This window comes from Pleurodeles waltl, chromosome 12 (genome assembly GCF_031143425.1).
Source record: "Pleurodeles waltl isolate 20211129_DDA chromosome 12, aPleWal1.hap1.20221129, whole genome shotgun sequence".
In the NCBI taxonomy this organism is placed as follows: Eukaryota; Metazoa; Chordata; class Amphibia; order Caudata; family Salamandridae; genus Pleurodeles; species Pleurodeles waltl.
Window position 1 is genome coordinate 618,647,765 of NC_090451.1, and position 22,187 is coordinate 618,669,951.

The window sequence follows — 22,187 nt, forward strand, 5'->3', positions numbered from 1 at the left end:
CACACAGCATGTACCGCTTGATGCCATAGCAAGCTCTTTTGCTTGCAGTGTACTTACTGCCTAAACAGCCACCATCCTTGGTACTGGATTAAGGACTCACTGACACTGTATTCTTTCCAGGAGTATAAATCGCTGTAAACCTTGCAGACAAATGTTCCAAGACAGTCTGAATTTTGAACAAACTGTCATGGTCTGGATGGTCCCGGGGCAATGCAGCAGAATTGTCATTGAAATGCAACATGAGCTGCAATAGTACAAAATAAACTCTGATCTTGTAGGGTGCGATGATGGGGGTTACCCAAAATGTGTGAATAGACCAGTAGGACTGCAAGGTTGGTTTCTGCACTTATCCCCTTTTGAGCATAAGGTCCAAAAATATCTTCAACTCTTCCCGTGAAATGGGTGTCCACTGGTATGCCCTAGAATGGGCCCTAAAGTGTCTCCATGCGCCCTCAGAAATTGTTTGGCATGTAGATTTGTTTGCTGCACAGTTTTTGCAAGGATGTTAACCTCCAAAAAGAGATGGAGGTAGTCAGTTGGCAAAAATTTGACTGTAGACCTTACATCCAACTTTGCCAGTGAAAGGTGGAATTTGGGGCTGCCAAGAGAGCACTCTGTCAGTGCTTTATGCCACACATGCCTGCTCGCTGGGTAATTCCAACCTACTACTGTTGTCCTTCCTGCACAGACTGTTAAGGGACAGCACGACTGTCATCATCTTCCTCCGAATCGCTGGAAGAGGAGTCATTGGAAGGGACTCCGCAGACTGAAAAATCACTTCCAGATTCTGTTCTATTGTCCTCGCCCTCAGATGCTGTCTCAGTCTCTAATCCTGCCTCAGAGATGTCCTCCATAAGCCGAGTTAGAGCGTGAGCAGCAGTCATCCAAGGAGATACCATCTATTCTACTGGCTAAACCGTCCTTCTAAAACACTATCCTATATAGGAGGCAGGTTTGTTGTTCGCAAAATGTTGGTGGTTGTGTGTGAGCGATGTGTGCAACAGTAAATATCTTCGGTCACCTTACCTTGTCTTCTTCACTCAATCAGCAGTGTCTCAAAAGACTGAAAAAAAAAAAAAAAGACACATTATTGCTTCACATTGCCATATACCCATCATCACAGCCTTTAGCTTCGGTGGCACCCAGCGCTACAGTCTTTTTTGGCGCTCTGCATCCCATGACCACCTCCTTGGATTCCCTCACTACCACCCAGCAAAAGTGCCTCTCATCTCTACATAGTCCCTCTTGCTCTGGTAACAGCTGGCTTTACTAATACTTTCAGCTATCCACATAAAATATAGATCTGTTCTTTGCAACAGGTGCTACTCTGCGTTACTTGATGGTGTCAAAACCGCCACTAGACACTAGTCTGATCTTTTTCTCTCTAGCAGGAACATAGTCATAAGTGTTATCTTGCCATTTTTATTGCTGCTTCAAAGCTATATATATAGAGATAATCTCTTATAGTGATAGCTCTCTTTATGTAGAGAGTGTCTCTGTCTATATATACGCCACACTTTTATATATGTATGGTTTCCCTGGGGGCAGAAGTGATTCTGTGTCTCCCCTGTGTGTGTGTGTGCGGGGGGTGGGGCTCTCTGGTGCTTTTCACTGGGGAATTCTTTTAAGCCCTCCTTGAGTAAACCCAATGGCTGTCTTACTCACCAGAGAGGGTGGGCGTGTACTGGCCCTTGGCCATTACACGCACCTAACAGTTAATCTTTCTGACTGGTAATACTTCTAATCCACTTTCAATTGCATCACTTCTTTTCCTCACTGTGCCACTACAGATGGGGGCCAAACACATGCATATCAGCCCTGATCCAGCTCAAATAGGTGCAGTCAAGCCCAAATTGCTAGGGAATGTGCCATCTCAAGAGGATCACAGAAATCTAATAATTTTCAGTGATGTTGGGCATAATGAATAGGGTGCATATTGAGTTATTTGGCACAGTGAGCTGGGTATGCTGTTTGCACTAAGTGTGCCAGGCCAAATTGTGGTATTATCAATATGCTCCAGTAGATCATATTTTAATGTGGACTATATACATTTCCATGATTCCCACTGTTCTGTTTGCTGTAATTTCAGGAGTCCATTGATGTCCAAGCAGAGACGCGTGACCCCTTTGTACTTCAGAATAATACAAGATATGACCATTTGGCTCAACAGCAAGATGAATGGAGGAGGCGGTTTGAAGAAGAGCAAAAGAAAGTCACGCAGCTCCAGGGCGAGTTGCTCAAAAAATCTCATGAACATGAAGTCTTTGCAGAGGGATGTAGGACAGAGAAAGACCGGTTCAAGGCACGGGTTCTTGAGATTAGTGCTGTGCTGCAGGGGAAGACTAGTGACCTTGCAGCAAAGAGAAAAGAAGAATCACGGCCTCTAAGCCAGGGATTTGATCAGCTCCACTTTCTGGACTTGCTGGCGGGACAGGTGCAGGCCATAAAAGAGAAACATGAGCAGACAGAGACAGAGAAGCAGTTGCTTCAAGAGGAATCCCTGAGTATGGTCAGAAGGGAGACATTGGAAACAAATCTGCAGGAACTTGAGAAAAGGCATCAAGCGGAAATTGAGCGACTCCAGGACCAAGTCAATGCTTCCTCAGAGGAGAAAGCGAATGCTCTGAGAAGGGTGGTTGAAATCGAAGGCCACTTGGACAATATGAGGTCTGTCCTTTCCCAGTTTGAGAGCAGAAAACGGGTCCAGAGCAGCATGATGGAAGACCTTAATGAACATGTCTTTGAAATAACCAGCGAGAATGAGAGGCTGAAGGGACTGGTGAAGACATTAGAGGAGCGCCTTGAGGCGGAGGAGAAGATGGCAATCCAGGAGCGAGCTTTAGCTAATAAATGCAAGAATGCTCAGAATGTCTTAAACAGCACCATCAGGGAAGTGAGGCAGCTTCTGTTTCAAACTACGATGGAAGGCGCCAACATCCAAAAAGGAAAACAAGCCATTTCAGTTGAAAGCAAATATCGAAGGATGGAGTTGGGAGACTTGCTACAGAACAATGTACATCAAGGTTTAGAACCTTCTCAGGCCTTGGACAGATGTGAACAATCTTGGAAGAAGACAGTGAGAAGCCTTGAAAACATGCTTACTAACCTGGAGAAAAACAACCGCGGTCTGCTGGACAGTCCCACGCAGCTCCAGAAAGCAACTGCACCTTTAAACAATGAAGGATACCTAGGAAAATATGAGGAAAAGGTATTTTTAAATGGCTCAACTTCCACACACCAGGGGGAGGTTCTATTGTCTCAAGGTAAGACACCGCAACAAGAGAAGGCCAGTGCAGATGGCTACCAAGTTTTGGATTCTACCAACAGGCATCTAGACTTCCTTGTAGGCAAAAACTGTCTAGAAGCTCAGGAGGCATTTAGTAGGGTTGTAGAACTAGAAAAAGAAGTTTCTGTTCTCACACTGGAGAATGCAGGGCTGCTGAAGGAATTGAATGATGCTGGAGAAGAAAAAGTAAAGCTGGAGGAAGAGCTCAAAGCTGTGCGGAAAAGTCTACTGACTGAATATGTTCCCTTGAAAGACGTGCAAGGAAAGGTGGGAGAACTTGAGCAGAATTTTTTGCTGTTAATGGATGAATTGTCCACTGAACAAGAGAGAACCAAGAAGCTGAAGATGCAACTCGATTCCCAAATAAGTGAGATGCAGCAGCTCAAGGACAGCTTTCCTCCAGAAATTATTAAAGAAGAAAAAAACAAAGATGTCAAGATCTTCAGCACAGATGTCTTGGAGGAGTTGTTCTGGAATGTGGGGACTCTTGTTAGGAAACACAGTGAGGCTCAGCAGAAAGTGTTAAAACTGGAGCAGGAAAACTCTAATCTACAACATGATCAAACTCAATTCATTTCTATTGCTGAACACAATGAGAAGCTAACCTCGTTGACCCTCAAGATAGATCAACAAGCTGCTGAAATTGCAGAGTTTCAGAAGAAACTGTCCAGTGCAGTAAAGGCTGCTGAAGACCTCTCTGCAATAACCCACAAGATTGCAGAACAGGCTGCTGAGATCGAAGGGCTGCAGCAGAAGCTCTCTGATGCAATTGGAATAATTGAAGATCTCACCTCAATGACTGACAGAATCAATTCTCAAGCAGCTGAGATTGAGGAGCTTGAAAAGAAACTCTCAAGTGCAACAAAGACTGTTGAAGATGTTGCTTTAATGCAAAACAAAATGGATCAGCAAGTCTTGGAGATCCAGGAACTGAAATATAAATTATCAAGAGCAAATAAGACTGTTGAAGGCTTTAGTGCAATGACCCAAAAGGTGGAAACACAAGCTACATTGATCAGGGAGCTTGAGAAGAAGATTTCTAGTGCTGCTAAAGCTGTTGAAGAGCTTACCTCAACAAACCAAAAAATTGAAAGCCAAGCAATAGAGATCCAGGAGTTTAAAATTAAACTGGCCAGTGCATCCAAGGCAGTTGAAGACCTCAGTTCATTAATGCACCAAAATGAGAGCCAGACCACAGAAATTCAAGAGCTCAAAGAGAAACTCTTTAGTGCAACAAAAGCTGCTGAAGACCTCACCTCAAAGACTCAGAGAATGGATGAGCAGACCCTAGAAATCCAGGACCTTAAAAATAAACTGTTAAATGCAACAAAGGCCATTCAAGACTTTAATTCAATGAATGTCAAAATAGAGACTCAAACTACACAGATTTTGGAGCTTGAGTTTAAACTTTCCAATGCACTCAGGACTGCTGAGGAGTTGGCCTCTATGGCTAACAAGGTAGATGCACAAGCCACAGAGAATGAGGCACTTAGGCATAGATTGTCCATGGCTAACAAAGAAGTAGAATATCTGCATAAAGAACTGCTATCCAAGAACACTAACTCAGTCAGCAAAGATGAGCATATACAAATTGTTTCCGCTTATGAAAAACGTCTTACAAGTGCAAAGGGGGAGCTGGAGTCTGATAAAGTAATGTTGGCTGACATGTATCAAGAAGTCACAATTTTAAAGCAAAAGCTTGATCAAGCAAGTATTGAAGCACAAGAATTGAAATTCCGGGAAGAAAGCTATCTACAGAACCATGAGGAAGTCAAGAGCTCTTTGGAATTTCAGATCCAGTCTCTGAAGGAAGAATTAAAGGTCATGTTGGACAAGTTGAACAAGGCCTGTGCGCAAGCTTCTTCTTGGGAAAATAAGGCCATTGCCCAAGTCGACACAAATGCAAATCACTGGAGTAAAGTGATCGGACTGGGAGGACAAGCTACAGAACATTTGCTGAAATCTGAGCCAGCACAAGATAACGTACGTCCTCTCCAGGAAAAGGTTTCAGAGCTCTCCTGTCTGTGTGAAGACAAAGAGAAAAAGGTAGGACATCTGTGTTCATTAACTATGACAAAAAGTGCATTAAGAGACTGAAAACGTTTGTACATCGAAGAAGTATTTTAAGGTGAATGCAATGCTCAATTTTCTCTTTTTGCTGGAGACCTCTAGATACTCCTCCAGGTGCCTTATTTTGGGTCGCATCTAGGAGACATTTTATTTTTCGGAAAAGACTCAGAACGTTGTGCTATGTACATCCATGTTAATTTTGTCAGACATCCCGCTTTCAAGGGCATGATGAGTAAGCTTGCCCATATTCACCCTGCCTGTTTCATCCATGCATAATGTGTTTCAGGGTAATCTTTTACAGATCTGCACTCTGTAGCAGAGCACTTTTAGAACGGACAGCCACATGTCCACTGCTGGAAGTCCACCTTTAATTAAGACTGTGGTCCTATACTCTGCACTCAGATCTTTGACTAAGTTGGCCATTATATTACCCGGCAGGGCACAGAGGACATTTCATTTGAGTTAGAATGGTGTTTTGAGCTCACCCTTCATAGATTGAGGGTACCCTTCATAGAACTCAGCTTCATGGATACGTGCCAATAGCTTAGTGGCTTTCAGACATCCTTGATGGATGGGGCGCATGAAAATATATAGGCAGCTTATTCTTTAAATGGGAAACTACAGCACCCATTTTATAAGCACTTGTCAATCACTAAGAAGCAGAGGTTCCAGAAGAAAGGAATGTAGGCAAGCCTGTATAATAAAATAGTTATCAAAGTTTTAAGTTTGAGACCTTAATTGAAAGTAAAGTGGGTAACAGATTACTTGGTGGTTGCATTTTCAGGGTGATGGGTTTAGGTAAATTGAGCATAGGTTCTGGATTTGCAAATCCGGAAACCCAATAGAGAGAACTGGGTAAATTGGAGACTTAAAAAATGTCCCTTGCATTTAATTATGAACCTACAACTGAAAACTTTGGACTTAAATCGGGGTGTCACAAACAGGATTTAAATGCCAGCATTTTTAAATAGAGATGTGGTCTAGCAGTAAATGCATTGTTATGTGCATGTAATGTGGACCTTACACTCACTGGGTAAGTAGCATAGGGCTGACAGCTGCCACTTCACTGTCATGGGAAAAAATGGGTGTTATGTGATGAAAACGCAGGACTTCCGTCTTGGAAGTAAAAATGTGGGATTTATATAGAGGCTACCAGGACTTGCTCTTATATGACTGTGCCAGTACAAATACTTGTGCATGATGCTCTTATGGACTCTGAGAGCTGTTGGGAGAAGCCTCTTGTGACCACTGGAGTAACAAAACTGGAGGGCCACCTCTGCAAAGAGCATGCCCCCCCTTCCCCACCCACCAGATTCACTCAGGAGCTCTCAGGCCAGAGTGCTGTCCTGATTGAGTCCCCTAGAGCTTGGGACCCCCCTCCACTGTGGGGGCCTTTGTCACGTCACTGCTTGCGACAGTGCTCTGCTTTAGCAGACTCGCCTCTGTTAAAGGCTTATCAATGCAAAAAGCCCTTTACTGCATTAGACGGACTTGAAGTTAGCAGATTTTGTGAACAGTCTTGATTATTTGATAGAAATAGTAGATGCAAGATTTCCACCTAATAAGTGCTTTTAGGAAAGACATCAGTTACATCAGGAATGACATGAGATTCTTTACAATATAAGCAGTAGTCAGCGGATTACATTAAGTAATTTTCCCCAAGTAAGCGAAAGCATTCATTAGATCTGACACTTAGACCTTCCCTATATTTCAGGGAAAATACCCTTAAAATGGGTATAAATATAGATATGTAATATATGTAGACACTTCTGGTGTACTTACCTCGATGTAATGACTGGAGTCTTTACGTCACAAGTAATAAATAGTCAGTCTTTTACTTCACAGGTAAATTATTTTGTGACCTAACATTAAATGTATGAAAATATATGTGTCTATGTACTTGAGTGTGTGTGTGTGTGTGTGTATATGTATATATATATATATATATATATATATATATATATATATATATATATATATATATTCATACATACATATATATTCATACATACATAGTTAAACATGTATATGTGAAAATACATATGCACATTTTTAAAGATGTCTTCAATTCGTAATAGGTTTTTTAATTTAATTAAACACTTTAAATTTAGGTAATTAAGTTTATGGTCATCTGTAAATAAAAATGTGATTATCAATTATTTCTAAACATGCATTTTAATATTTAAACACTTTAAATGAATATATATAGGTCTGTATTTTTAATTTTGTGATAAGAGCCAATGGTTTTTAGGGTTCAGAGCAGGGTAGTACTAATAGGTAATAATGGGGTTTTAGAGTTCAGGGAAAGGTAGTGTTTGAGAGAATAATGAGGTTTTTTAAGGGTTACGGCAAGGGAGGTGTTTAACAGTAGTGACGAGTTGTTAGGGCTTAGGTAAGGGCGGTGTTGGGGGTAGTAAGATGTTTTTAGGGTTTAGGGAAGGATAGTGTTAAGGGGTTTCATTTTAGTCTTCAGTGATGGGTAATATTTAGGGTTAGTAAAGAGTTTACAGAGTACATGGAAGGGTACTAAGGAGCTTTTAGGATTCAGGGATGGGAAGTTTTTTAGCGGTAGTAAGAAGTTCTTAAGGTTCATGATAAGTTAGTGTTACAAACTAGAAAGGGGGCTTTAGGGTTCTGGTATAGATCATTTTAAATCACAATATGTTAAAGATATATGTATATATTAATTGCTTTAAATAGCAATCGAGGCTGGCAACTGGGCAAAGTGGCGAGGTGGGGGGGACACAGATAAAAATAAAAAAATAAAAACTTACCTTAAGTGCGCCTTCACACCGCAGGCACAGGCTCCCAGCCTGCCCTGCAGCCAATCTTGGCGCTGTTCAGAGCAGCGTTATGATTGGTTTGAGTGCCTTGGCTGGGTGCTCCAAGGCAGACTTCGAGCCTGGGCTTGCTCTCCCCAACCGAGCAACACAGTGCCGGGTTGGAGAGAGCCCTTGTGTGCATGTATGTTTGGCCGGCCCTAGATGGCTGGCAAAACACACATGCGCTCTGAGGGGAGTGCTCTGTGCACTCCCCTCAATTCTCATTACCCCCCATGGCCCGCCCCTTTAAAAATAAAATGATAATAAACATTGTTTATTATCGTTGTACTATTAAAGGTTTGCAGATGCTGCTGCTGGCGGGGGGTTGACGCTCCTCCACCATAGCGGAGGAGCCGCCCCTGGTAATATAATATTGTATGATTCTTTAAATGTAATAATATATTTATATAGAGAAATATATATTTTAGTTAAAGGATATATAGATCAAGAAATACTTACAAGCCTACCTGCAAAGTAAAGGCACTCCTAGCATACTGGACTGCAATGTAAATCTACTGTGGTTGCCAGTCGCGGCTCACGATGAACAAAAGGGATGGGGAGGTGTGTCGGGGGGGGGGCAGGTGGGGTGGATTTGGGGATAAAACGAAAAAAAAAAAAAAGAACAGTTGCCTCGCAACCCCATCTGCTCCTCTGGAGGCACAGGCTCCCAGCCTGCCCTGCGCCAATGCGGAGCTGCTCAAAGCATCAGGATTGGCTGGGAGCACCCAGCCAGGGCACTCCCAGGCAGACTGGGACCCTTTGCAGGCTCTCTCCAGCCCAGCATCTGTCAAACACACATGCGCTCTGAGGGGAAGTGCTCTGTGCACTCCCCTCAAGTGTTCGTAACAGCCTGTGGCCCGCCCCTTTTCAAGAAAACGATAGTAAACACTGTTTATTATTGTTTTTTCTCGAAAATGGTTTGCAGCTGCTGCTGGTGGGTGGTGACGCTCCTCCGCCCCCAGGGAGGAGCCCCCCCTGCTGGTTGCGCTACCTCAATGTAAAGATTGCGATGTACAGGTTGCTGAAGGAAGCAACACTTTTGTCTTGATTGTCTTTAAAAACAAAGCAGCTACACGTGTGCAGGCCCACAACGGTCCTGAATAACCCAATCTGTGCAGTAGCTTACGGACTTGGCCTTAGGCAGCCTTTTCAACAGCCCTCCCCACGTAAAGCAACTTAATTAGACAGTGTTTTTGATGTCCATTTGATCTGCCTCTTGGACCAGACCAACCAAATTTGAATTTCGTTTTTCCAGTGCTACTGAAAGCATTCCTGTCTCAGGGCCTCCCGGATTCTGCTCTTGTAGTTGTACAAATGTGTCCTTGAGCACTGCCAGACTGCTACCTTCTGTCTTTAGTGCCTGTCCAGATTTATTTATTTTGTAAATTGGTCACCCTAGTTTAGGAATCAGAGTCCCAACAATAAAACAGCCTGCTACATATTGCACGCTCATGTCATGGTGCTATCTTCGTTGCTTCTTTTTTTCAAAGTGGCAAGCTGTGGTTGGTCTTGTGGTATTTGCTGTGTGTAGTGGAGATAGTCCTGGGGCCGTATCACTGATACAGCGCATTTTCTTGCTTTGTGCGGACGCGCCTTTTAAAAAGTTGCACCCGGCGCAAATGAGGAAAATGTGCTGTCTTGGGATGAATGCGCTGCTTTCAGGTCAGCCGGGAACTCACACTGCCCTGGGTCGGTGCATTCATGTAAAAAACCGAGTGGCTGCTTTGAAGCCGCCCCATGTTTCGCAGTGCAGGTGGGAACCCGCCCCGCACTTTAAAGGGGGATTAGAGATCCTGTTGCAGGCAGGTGCAGTGAGTGACTGCACAGCCCCGCAAGAGATGTCTGGGGGGGTCCATGGGAACCCCTTTTGCCCATCCAGAGGGCTGCCATCAAGGTGTACACTGACGTTGCACCACCTTTTAGATGGTGCACGGTCAGTGCACCTTCTGACCGCTTCTGTGCCTCCTCGCCCGAATGTATGCTACGGCGTGGGTGCAGAGGCTAAGGGATGCCCTCATCTGCATCGGGTCACGCCCCCATGCAAATGAGGGAAGGCCCTCTGATGATAGCGCTGGCACTTTGTGCGCCAGCTATCGATATTACAGAAATACCAAAGTGCCACAAACGCCCATTGCGCCCCCATGGCACTTTCGTAATAAGGCTCCTGGTGTGTCTTTGTATTCCAAGGTGGCCTTGAACACCACAGTTTCCATTTTTAATGTCTTGTGAACAATTTCTATCCCATACTAACACAAACTGAGAGCTTCTTGTAGAAGCTGGCAAGAAAGGATCTTCAAATTGTGTGATCCATATAGATTGAGATCATCACTTGCTGTACTTACAAACAGTTGTGTATTGCAGTTAATTAATATGGGATACATGCTACCACGGTCTTTTTGTGTTGCTTCTAGATTGCTGAGCTGCAATCCGACTTGGAGAGGCTATCGAAAGCGATGTCAGATCTACAAAGCAAGCATGATCAACTGAAACTACAACTAAAGGTAGGAAGCCATTTAAAGACGTGTTAGTGAAGATGCTTCTTTGGTACATAAACGAGGGATGACGTATCTGTGCATATATCATTATGAAATTGTCTGGTGGCTGTTGGCTTGCAAAGCATGATCGAAGAGTTGTTCTTAAGCAATGTTAATGTGAAGGAAATGGAAGACACAGTATTTAAAGCAGTATAGGAGATCCAGTGAATGAACGGTACAGTATTGAATGGTGCAGCATACTCTGAGAGTACTTGTAGAGAATAGTGTTAGCTGGTTGCATGGCCAGTGTCCTGCCAGGCATTTGGGCACACTTAGAGTAGTGCTTTGACGCAGAGCTAGCACCTATGATTAGGTAGGCATAGCTAGGAATAATGAAAAATTAGTTATTTTCCCAGAATTCAAGGGATGTAACTCGGCTCAGGAACGGTACTGAAGGGTTAACTGTACTATTAAGGAGGCATAACGTGAGTCTGCAGTGAAGCAAGCCTGAGATGTTCCTGTAGTGAGCCAACATTCTTTAAATAAGATTCACCTTGGTAGCAGCAGAAACCCTGAAATTGGCCATGAACAAAGTCTTTGTGAAACATTGCTTTTTGAATATGTGTAGGGTGAGCATGCTGGTGCATGCTCACGTTATTTTCATTGGAGACCGTCTTGGGAACGAGCCCTTATAGCCTTCCAGAAGGAACAAGAAGGCAGACAGTGCAACATAAGAAAAGTACCCTCATGGACATGAGATGAATGGAAAAGACCATCAGTGCACCTGGAATGTTCTTGATTTAGAAGGTTCTTGAATAGACAGGTTATTGCTCTAATTCAGACTGGGATCTGACAACAGCTGGCATTGACTGGGCAATTCATAGTACAGCATAAGAAAAAGGACCAGTCGTGAGATCTGTAGTGTTTTCTATGCCACGACAGTCCCTTAGACACCAATTCCTGTCACGTAGAAAGCAAAGACCTGAAGAGGTTGAGCAGTAGTGAAGAAAAACATCCTTTGTGAGCCCTGGTATGAATCTCAAAGGTACTCAAAGCTGGGGTAACTAGAATGCATTAAATTGTTTGACTGTTCATAAGAAAAAAACTGCAAGAATCCTTACACAAACACACAAATAATGGATGATAATGAAAAAGCAGGGAAGCAATCAAGTGGAAAAAAAAGTGGGGCTGCTGTACTTCAAGCAATTTAGTCACCCAACTTGTGGCCGCCTCTGATTAGCAAAGATTTTGAGAATCTTCGAACGCTCTTTGTCTTTGGAATAGACAGTTTCCATGTTTTGTCCATATAAGCTTGCACCACATACAAGTAGTCGAGACTTGACGTAGACCTGGTACACACAGTGATGCGTCACAGAATGCTCTTTCTGAGGGCGTTCGGTCAGGGCAAAGCTGGACTTCTCTCCGGGTTGGGTCTCTGTGCACCTACACAACACAAGAGATCACAGCACATCCAGCTGCCTATTTTCTATCACTGGCCTTCATTATAATGAAGGTGCACTAAAAACACTTCCCCATCCAGTGCTTTGGTGTAATTCCTTCAGTTGAGAGCTACTGGATTGCACCTCCAGTCAAAGAACTCAGTGTTTGAGCTGTGAGACTCTGTCATTGCTGAATGGGATAAGTTTCTTAGTAACAGGCACATGGCGGTGTATATATATATAGAATTTTTTTCTTTGACCTAAAAGTACCGTTCATCATATTTCTGAGACAGCCAGGATGCCAGTGACAAATGATTCTGTCTTAATAAAGACATGGTTTTCAGGTTTGTCTCAGAAGAGTTTTCCACAACTTTGCCACCAGGGATTTTCTCCCTCAGCTGTCTAATGTAAGCCTGAGGGTCTGCCTGTTTGATGACGATTTGTGAACCAAACAGAGGCAAAGACAGGTTTAAAGATGTTTCATAAGGAAGCAAAGGCCAATGTCCGGATAAATGAAATTGTTTAGAAGCTCAAACTCTCTGTGCTGCAAACAGATGTACCCTCCTATGCCTATAATGATGAAAAGAAAAGGTACTGATATTGCCTTGTGAATTGTTTGCCTGTTGCTTTGCCGCTTTTAGGGTACAGCACCTTTGAGAGTCGATGCTGGGTCTTTATCTTAACTTGAATACTTATCATTGTCCCTCTGGCCAACTCGTTTCTCACATACAAGTGTTTTTTCGGGATGAGGAAACCTATCCATCACTTTCCTATGTGCTGAAACCCGCTTAGTATTGTCTATCGGATTGTTGCGGTTTATCGCGAATGCTGTGTGCACTTCGCGCACCACTAGGGATTGTTTCATGTAAATAGTTAAAAAATGAGTTTGATGCTTTCAGTACGGATGCCATTTGCTGGCTATTTAGCACCACAAATACATCCCACCAGTTGAGAAAAACTTGAAACAGTATTGTCGATGGGAATATTAAGGAACAGGGGAATTACCCGCTCGGATTCGTTCACTTTCCATGTCTTCGTCACTGTCCCTCTCTTTGATCACCTCTCTCTCAGCACCTTCTTTTTCTCTCTTCATCTTCCTCTAGCCCTTTTTCACTCCCTCTGGATCACCTCCTTCTCATGGTTTCCCTTTCTTCCCTGGCTTTCCTTCCTTGTAGTCCACGGTTTAATCTTTGAAACAAAGGAAGTAGGACAAAAGTTAGGACCGATCACTGTTACCTCCAGCGATGAGAAAAAAACGTGCATAATTCACCTGAAGGAGGATTAACTGTTCCTATTCCTCACTTTTTAGTTCTTGTCCGAAGTTCTCACACACAATACATGAAAAACCCCACAACACAAAAAACAGTCTAGATGAGCATAACTAGAAAAGATCATAATCCATGTAATCAGATCACGAATTTATATAACACAAAACCAGGTCCCTTCTGTCTTCTATAGCACACCTACTCAAAAATTCCTTCAATTTCTCTGAAATTGCAGACAAGTTATTTTTGTTAAGATCTGAGGATGTAGATTCTGGAAGGAATGTACTAGGAAGGTTGACATTGACTCTAACAAAATGACCTAACTGCTCCCATACGTGGTGAGGTACCTACCTTTGATGTTATATTTAAATGTGAGAAATTTGAAAGAATTGATTCTGTCTAGTTGTCACGTCTTTGATATGTGAAGGTTGTTGATTGGTGATAAATGGAAGTTTTACATTTATATTATATGAATGATGTGAATCTATTCCCAGTGTTGGTCTTCAGTTGGTAGTTTGAGGCTTCTAAATTGGTCATTGAGAAGGTTTGGATTGATGGAGGCTAAGGTTCTTAAGTTGAAAGGCTGATGTGTTTTCTAAAGATGTGGTAGATTCCGAATATGAGTCAGTTACTCTAGCAGATGTTGCCATACCGAATTGTCAGTACATAACGTTTCAAAGTTGGGATAAGTAGTGATTTTGAATAAGTGTTGCACTGCAAGGTTTACTACTGGGGTAGGTGATGGGTGAATATAAACCTTCCTCCATCTTCACATGAGATGACGAACTGCATCCTTCCTATTGCATGCGCGTCAGATAGCTCTCTGCGTTCTCATGCTGGGAACACATGTAATGTTTAAGTGATATACTGATGTCCAACAGTGGGCACACCATGTGAACCGTCTGGTTATCCAGCAAATGTTGCCTAAAGCAGGTCCATCAACATACTGAGTGCATGGGAGGGGTTTAGCCCTACCTTTAGTGCCTGCAGGTGTTCCTTTGTCCGGGGCCTTTTTTTTTTCTTTTTTTCTTTTGGGCTGCTGTCTTCATGGCTATTATCTCCATCTGTTATGCTTTTTTACCGAATGTGCAGATTTGTTATCAACAACCAAGAGGAGGAATGTTTGCAGCTGTTGAAGGTGAGCGATGTCTCAGCCACAAAGCATCATCAGCTCACAGTTTTACCTTATCCTGATATATTTACTGGCACTTGGCTGCCTTTTGCATCACGAAGATCTGAGAACTGCTGCTGTTGGGAACCTGCTAAGCTTCACCCTCAGTTTTCCCGGGCTTATCTGCTTGAAAGTTTACGTGTTGCAGATAAGCCCATGCAGGCCTGTCTGAGTTCCATGCATGGTGGGGGTATTACGACGACTAATTTATCTCACGTACTGCCTTTCTCAGGCTAAAGTGTGCACGGGCTGGTTCTCCGTGGGTTTGCCCGTGATGGGCCATGTTCATTCTCTTACCAGAGGTCATGCTCGCACCTGTACTCACATCACTCTGTCAGGACGGTGATTACTGTTCCTTCATATTACATGTGTGCACTGGGCTTCTGGCTTGTTTGGCTCACGAATTTGAGTTCAATTATAGCGTCCATCTTAATAATAATTACTCCTTTTTAGAACTAAATACAAACCGTAAAAAACACCTATTTTCCTTTGTGTTTTTTTGGTCTGGATAATAACTGAAATTAGGTTGATTTGAGAGAGTCTAAATGCTGTATGTTATAACTATCAGGCCAATAGATGTGCAGAGCAACAGGTAATGAATTACAAAAAAAAACAGAGAGAAAGATTCCTAATGGGTCTTAAAAGCATGTTGATGTATGCACGAGGTTTTTACTGAAATGTGCATGTTTTTGTATGAGTATACTGATTTATAATCTATGGGTATTAGTGGCATTAAAATATTTCAGGCATTTAGTGTGTGTACATTTATCTGTTAAGTAAATAGAGAAATATTTTAGTTTCAGCTTCATTTTTCCAAGAACCCCTAAACTAAATATGAATAAACACAGATTAAATTAGCAAAATAGAAATATGGATAAATACTGAAGAAAATGTAAAAATCTATACGTAATAAAATGGAGATCTCTAATAATAATTGCAGCCCAAGCATAGCCTGCGTTACAGTTTGCCTAACGTTATTCTTGTAAGATGGGTTTTCTGTTTCTTGAGCCTCCGTGCAGGATTCTGTTTTTACCACACGCACACGCACACTCACACCCACACTGTGTGTAGCGTGGGGGGTGCAGGGGGGGCCGGCCGCAACATCTTTGAAGAGACTCGAGTGCTAAAATCCACGGGTTAGGGGGCGCAAATTACTTGCCTTGCCCCGGGTTAGGGGGCGCAAATTACTTGCCTTGCCCCGGGTGCTGACAACCCACGCTACGCCACTGCACACACACACACACCCAGAGGGTTTTCTTACCACTGCCTGTGAATTGAGTACGGAAACCTCAAACATCACCTTGTCCAGGTTAGCTGCATTTTTCATTCAGCGTGATGAATTGTCGCCATCTAGTGGTGTGAATTCGAAAGTTCAGCCTGCTAATGTGGAAACTCAACTATTGATGTAAATAAATCTTGGTTGGCTTTGAAATGAGTCTTAAAGCTGGTCAATGACATATCAGTAAGCAGAGCCTGTCTTAAACCAAGAGCGAAAGCAAGATTCAAGCCTCCATAATGGCTATCATGCGAGAGTTGCCCATTGGTGAAATCCTACAACCAGGGTAGGATTGGGACAGAATATCGGCCCATGCACCAAAATGAAAGTGGACCTCGTTATTGCATCAGGTAGCTAAAAAAAGTAGCTCGTTTCAAATCAGGCAGTTTTGAACTTGTAACGACATTCAGTATAAATGTTTTGTAGGATAGGGACGCATGCATGAATTTGAGCTTGCTGCAGCCAGTGTTTGTTTTAATATCAGGGAAATGTACAGTAAAAGAACGGCCCACCAGCCCATACAGCAGTCTCAAAAAAAGGCAAAATAAGGCCCACACACTGGCCTTTCAAATCATCCCTACAGGCATTGCCGGAATGCCCTATTGGCCAATTCGATTCTACCTGCAACCCTCTTTAAAAATTAAGATTTTCCCTTTTTTCACCGGTGTTTGTAAATGTTATAGATTAGATCACATACTGGAGTATATGATGCTTGTGTGACCATGCCTTTAACCCCCCTTGGAGGATTTGGTTATACAGAGTGGTCCTCCTTTAGGGTCTGTAAATTCATTTTCTGAGGAGTGAGCTTATAAAGCACTGAGAACCATGGTACCATGATTTGAGATTTAAAACTCCCAATACTTCAATCACTGTCCATGAAGACAGAGAGCAAGACAAGCCCCATCTCACCATCTTCGCCCGGATGCACTCCATCAACCCAGGGTTGGAATGGTACAAAAATGGTCCCTGGCACCAAAATAAAACTGTCCCACATTAGTGAATTACATAGCTATAAAAAGTGGCTTGTGTTTGCAAATTAGGGCCACTTTGAACGCTGAAAGACCCACTGTACAACTGTTTTGCAAGATATGAAACGCTGCCTTCATTTGACATTGCTACAGCCTATGTTTCTTTTAATATCAGGGAATTCAACAGTAAAAAAACAGCCCAGCAGACCATAAAAAGGCCACGTATCAGCAAACAGACTTACTCACTGGTCTTTGACACCAGCCCTTAGTGCAGTGTCTGATTGTCCTATAAGCCAGTTCGACCCTGCATTAGCCCAAGACACTTGTATCATAGCAGCCGTGACCATAAGATTGTCATGGACTTGTCCTCCCTGACCATAACCAGGTGGTCATAAAGGAATGGTAGTCAGTAAAGTGCTAAAGACGTGGCTAGGGAACTTGGAGAAAAATATATTCAGATCTCAGAACAAAGTAGAAGGTTATTGCTTAGTGTTCAAATGATTTTCATCACTCATAAAAAATAGTAAACACCTCGGATTTGGTTGCTAGCGGAGGAAATCAAATGTTAGATGTGAGTGGGACCCATGCAGAAGGCAGGGGCATTGAAATCCCACCACAGGAAGGGCAATTGACCCAGCAGGTGGAGGATCTGGAATCTGCCAATGCTGGCCAGTGTTGAAGCTGTGTGCCACCGCAAAACTCATTCTTGCACTAGACACTCATCCACAGGTCTAGAGTGTAAGGTCCTTAAAGGACACTCACTGCGACACTCATTATTGCACTATACTCTCATCCACAGGTGCTAGAATGCAAAGTCCATAAAGGGCACTCACCGCAACACTCATTCTTGCACCTGACACTCATCTACAGGTGCTAAAGTGCAAGATTGTTAAAGGGTGCTCACTGTGACACTCATCCTTGAAAGGCGCTCACTGTGACACTCATTCTTAAAAGGCGCTCACCACAAGATTCATGCTTGCACTAGATACTCATCTACAGGTGCTAGAGTGCAAGATCCTTAAATGACGCTCACCATGACATGCATTCTTACACTACACACTCACCCACAGCTTCTAGAGTGCAAGACCCTTAAAGAGCACTCACTGCAACAGTCATTCATACACTATACAGTCACTCACAGCTGCTAGAGTGCAATATCCGTAAATGGTTCTCACCGCAACACTCATTCTTGCACTAGACACTCATCAACAGGCGCTAGAGTGCAAGATCCATAAGGAGTTCTCTTCACAACACTCATTTTTACACTAGGCACTCATCCACAGGTGCTTGAGTGTGGGACCCATAAAGAGCACTCACACCAACATTCATTCTTACACTAGGCGCTCACCCGCAGGTGCTAGAGTGCAAGATCCTTAAAGAGAGATCAGAGATTAGTCTATTGGCAGTTTTGACTCATCTAAGGTAGCACAGAGGGTTAATATGCCTGTTGCAAAGGTTGTGTTCTATGCAGATCACAGAACACTATTTTATGTGCATGACACAGTGGGTACTGCTTTTGTCACAGAGTTCCTTTTGTTACTGCGCAGTTCATTAGTCACAATCATAATCTGGCACAGTGAGCTATGAACTGCCATCAAAGAGCTACATGCACACTGCATGGTACAGTTCATAAAGTTATGTTTTTCCCCAGTCTTTAATTATCCTAATTTTGATTTTTTTTTAAAAGGGTTTATTTGGGTAGAACTAAATTATTAGTAAAGGGAACTTTCTGAATCCTGAGTTTATGCTTCCCCAGACCAAGCATTCATAAAAAATGTCTACCAGTATGGATGTCATGTGAATCCTACACCTCGTAGTCCCCTTTGTCTGATATAACATTTTCTTTGCACTGATTTACACTATAATTAATTGTCTCTGCTTGTGTGTGTGATGTAAAGTGCTCCAACACCTTACGCTGGTAAGAGAGGCGCTTTAAATCAAATGAAATAAACATGAGAATGGTGCTATGGAAAGATGAAAGGTACTGTTGGAGGGTGATGGTAAGGGAATCATTGAAGAGCCCCAATAAAGATTGCCCTATCGTGGTGCCCTGGAAGGTCATCATTTGCTATGCTTTTAAAAGTAATCCAATTGAGTCATGTGTTGAAGAATGTACCATTTTTTAAATTGTTTCCAAATGTTCTTTACATTTTCTTGGGGAAGAGACCCCCCACCCCAAGCCCCACTGTAGTGGTCAGTCTCGCTCGCTGTGTACCCTATGGGGTTTGTCTGACAAAATTTGCCAGGGCTGCTTTGGGATCCCAGCCCAATCCTGGTACTAGTCCTCCCATTCCCATCTACAAGGGGAGCACAGAGTTCATCACGTGAATTAATTTTCATTAATGCACATCACTCTACTTTACTCTCTTCCTCCCAAGATCCACAGAGTAAAGTAATATCTCTACTTCCTCTGCACAAGTACTGGAGGATGTAAGAATCAGATCAAGGGTACTGACACTAGGTCCACCCATTGGGCTGAGGCATGATGAGATTCTGACGCAAATAGTCTCAGACATCATTATCTCGCAAGGCACAGCCCATTTCACATGTATGGTAGGGGCCATCACTTCCATAAAACATGTTAGGGTGGAAGCCAAAGGCTGCCACTAGTTAAAGACACAGACAAATTGTAAAGGTTCTGGGAAAATGTCTGCGTTTGGGTGTATTGCACGCTCTCCTGCAGTACTGAAAATCCTTGAATATAATCTGTCTGATTTATACAAATACCAGCTAGGACACTGCATAGTCACTTCATCTCTTGACATAGCATGACGTCATACACAGGATTCACCTTGTGCAGGTATCTCTGTCACAGTCTGTTACAGTAGGATATATAAACAAGCATTTGCAATGCAATAGGTCTTGTGTTTACTTGAGTTGGAGCTATTACTGTTGTAAATTCCTAACTGGACTTTTCTCGCCACATAAATTAAAAATGAAAAGTAAAACTGTTGACATGAGCAAGCCAATTCAAAGTACTATGGCTGCCATGAGCATTTGCGTTGAGCGGAGATACAAAAGAAAAAATACGTTTGCTTGCAGTCAACCAGATTGGCAGTCGTGCAATTATCCATGTAACAGGTATGATAGCCAAGGTGGTAAAAAAAACTGCCCCAAGGAGAGACAAATGTAAAGCATTTGCCAATAATAATGAAGGATTTTTGAAAGGCAAGCCCATGAACTGTGGGGTGAAAGGCAAGCCCATGCGGTGGGCATGTTTAAAACCCCACAGATGGATTACAACAGGCCAGAGCGCTTGCTCACTCGACCTAAAAACAGTATTTAGAACTAGACTGCTGATATATAGTTGGTGGCAGTGACTATGAAGTAATCAATGTAGTATGTCAATAAGAAATAGCATTACGCATTAACACGGTGTAGACTAAATAAATGGTACGAATAGTACGGAAAATATCGGGAGTATGCAGAATAAATTCTTCCAGGATTAATTGCTTGGCGCATGGTTTAATTGCTTGGCGCATGGTTTAATTGCTTGGCGCATGGGATTAGCAGTACACTTAGCATACAATAACTGTACAAACGTGTCTACTAAGGGAAACACGTTGTGCTGCTACCACAATCAACAACTTACACAAAAGAGTCAAACAGGGGTGCCCAATATTTTCAAGTATGATTCTAAGGTTTGTGCACATTGAGCCTGTGAGTGCTTACACACTACCAGAGTCACACTTGACTGTACCTGCAGCTGTGTCCGTGTATACATGGTATTTCTGTTGCACAAAGCAGCCGAAGGACAGCAGAGTGCTGTACGGAGATGAAGGAAGAGAAGTAATCAGAGTGAGTCTAGGCAGGAAGTGCTGGATTAACAATGATGCACCACACCAGACAGTGGTGGTTGTCTGCTCGGACCCCTATGTCCGAAAGGCACAAAGATGGACCCCATAAGACTATTCTATAAGATATTTAAGCAGTGTGCCTCGTTGTATCTGCAGGGAGAAGTTTTAGTAACTGGTGCAGAGCATGTTGTGAACTTTTGCAGTATATTTTCTTCTCCTCTGTTGTTTTATAAAGGAGGAAAAAGGCATATGTAGTCAAGGGTAGTGTGGAAGTTTGGATTGGCAGGCTTAATTTGAGGACCAGCAGAGCAAGGATGAAGGATGTTCAAGGCAGAAGCAAAGATGATGATGAACATAGAAAAACTAATAGAATGGTAAACTTTACATTTGGCTTTATGAGGGTCAGACTTTGAAGGTGGATCACCATTGGTCTTTCTGAAACCACAGAACATGTGAAGTTGGTTCAAGTCAATGACACCCTATCCTTTGCATACTCAGGTATTTCTGTGGATGAGTGATACCTGCTCTGGGAAGATGCTAACGGGTATTCTTCAAGTTGGTGAGATGTGGGCAAGTTGTTAGTAGTTTGTTGATCATTTTAATCTATTTTGCAGGAAATTCCTGCTCTGGAGAAGTTATCTGTAAAACAAAATTGATTTCAGACTAAGTAGTTCATGGGTAACAGCCTGTGCATTTCATTCTGATGACTGGTTTCCCCCCAACAACGTTTGCTGAGTTGTTTTTACCTTTTCTTTTCAAAACTTTAAAATCCTTCTCTGTGCAGCCTCTACATTTACTCTCTGTATTTTCTCGTGTAGAAAGGGGAAGCCATGTTCCATGTTGAAATATTAGGTCAAAACTTAAGAATTGCTTTTACTTGTGTGTGTATTATCTATGTGTACACAAAGACATTTGGGCTTGCTATGTCTTCTCATCCTAGATGTTGTAAAAAGATTTTTAAGTGCAAAATGTGTGGGGACAGTTGTATGATCTAAACATAATGACTTAACCTAAATATAATCAAACATTTGTTTTCTTTCAGGATTTCGAGAAACAGCACGAAAAGGTTGTTTCCACCTACAGAACCCATCTTCTTCATGCAGCCCAGGTGAGATTCAGGATAAAGCTTTTCGGAGAATGGAGAACAATAAATATCCGCTCTCGTGTCACTTTTGTCCTCCGAGTCAATTACAACTATAAGTGTTATGTTGTGTTGTCTTACGTTAATGGGCCTTATAAAGCACACATTCACCAGTCGGTTTCATGGCACTGAGGGAGAACAAAAAGGAAAATGCAGAAGGATAGGGAATTAGGTGTAGACTTGTCTGAATAGCCAGGTTTTTAATGGTTTCCTGAATTCTAAATAACAAGGTGCTGATCGTATTTCAATGGGGAAAGAATTCCATTGGTTGGGAGCAATAACCGAAATCTAGTACCGCTCAGCCTCTTCCTCTTAAGCTTGGAGATTGGACATATCGTTCAAACGGGCAGATCTTGGGAGTATACTTATGTAGTTGGGAAGTGATAAGAGGGGCTTTGGTTGTGGAGTGATTTGAAAATGATCCATCCAACTTTGATGATCATCCTTTGTTCTACAGGCAGCCAGTGGAGATGTTTTA

The 22,187-nt window shown here is 42.6% G+C and overlaps 1 protein-coding gene across 3 annotated transcripts in view; it reads left to right on the forward strand.

Moving 5' to 3' along the window:
- The window catches only part of ANKRD35 (ankyrin repeat domain 35), a 436,761-nt gene that overhangs the window by 404,489 nt on the left and 10,085 nt on the right, over positions 1–22,187 (forward strand). For all 3 annotated transcript variants that reach the window (XM_069217933.1, XM_069217935.1, XM_069217934.1), the window contains exons 10-12: positions 2,090–5,332; positions 10,590–10,679; positions 21,611–21,676. In XM_069217933.1, the coding sequence (XP_069074034.1) occupies positions 2,090–5,332; positions 10,590–10,679; positions 21,611–21,676 (3,399 nt within the window). The remainder of the gene's footprint in view (positions 1–2,089; positions 5,333–10,589; positions 10,680–21,610; positions 21,677–22,187) is intronic.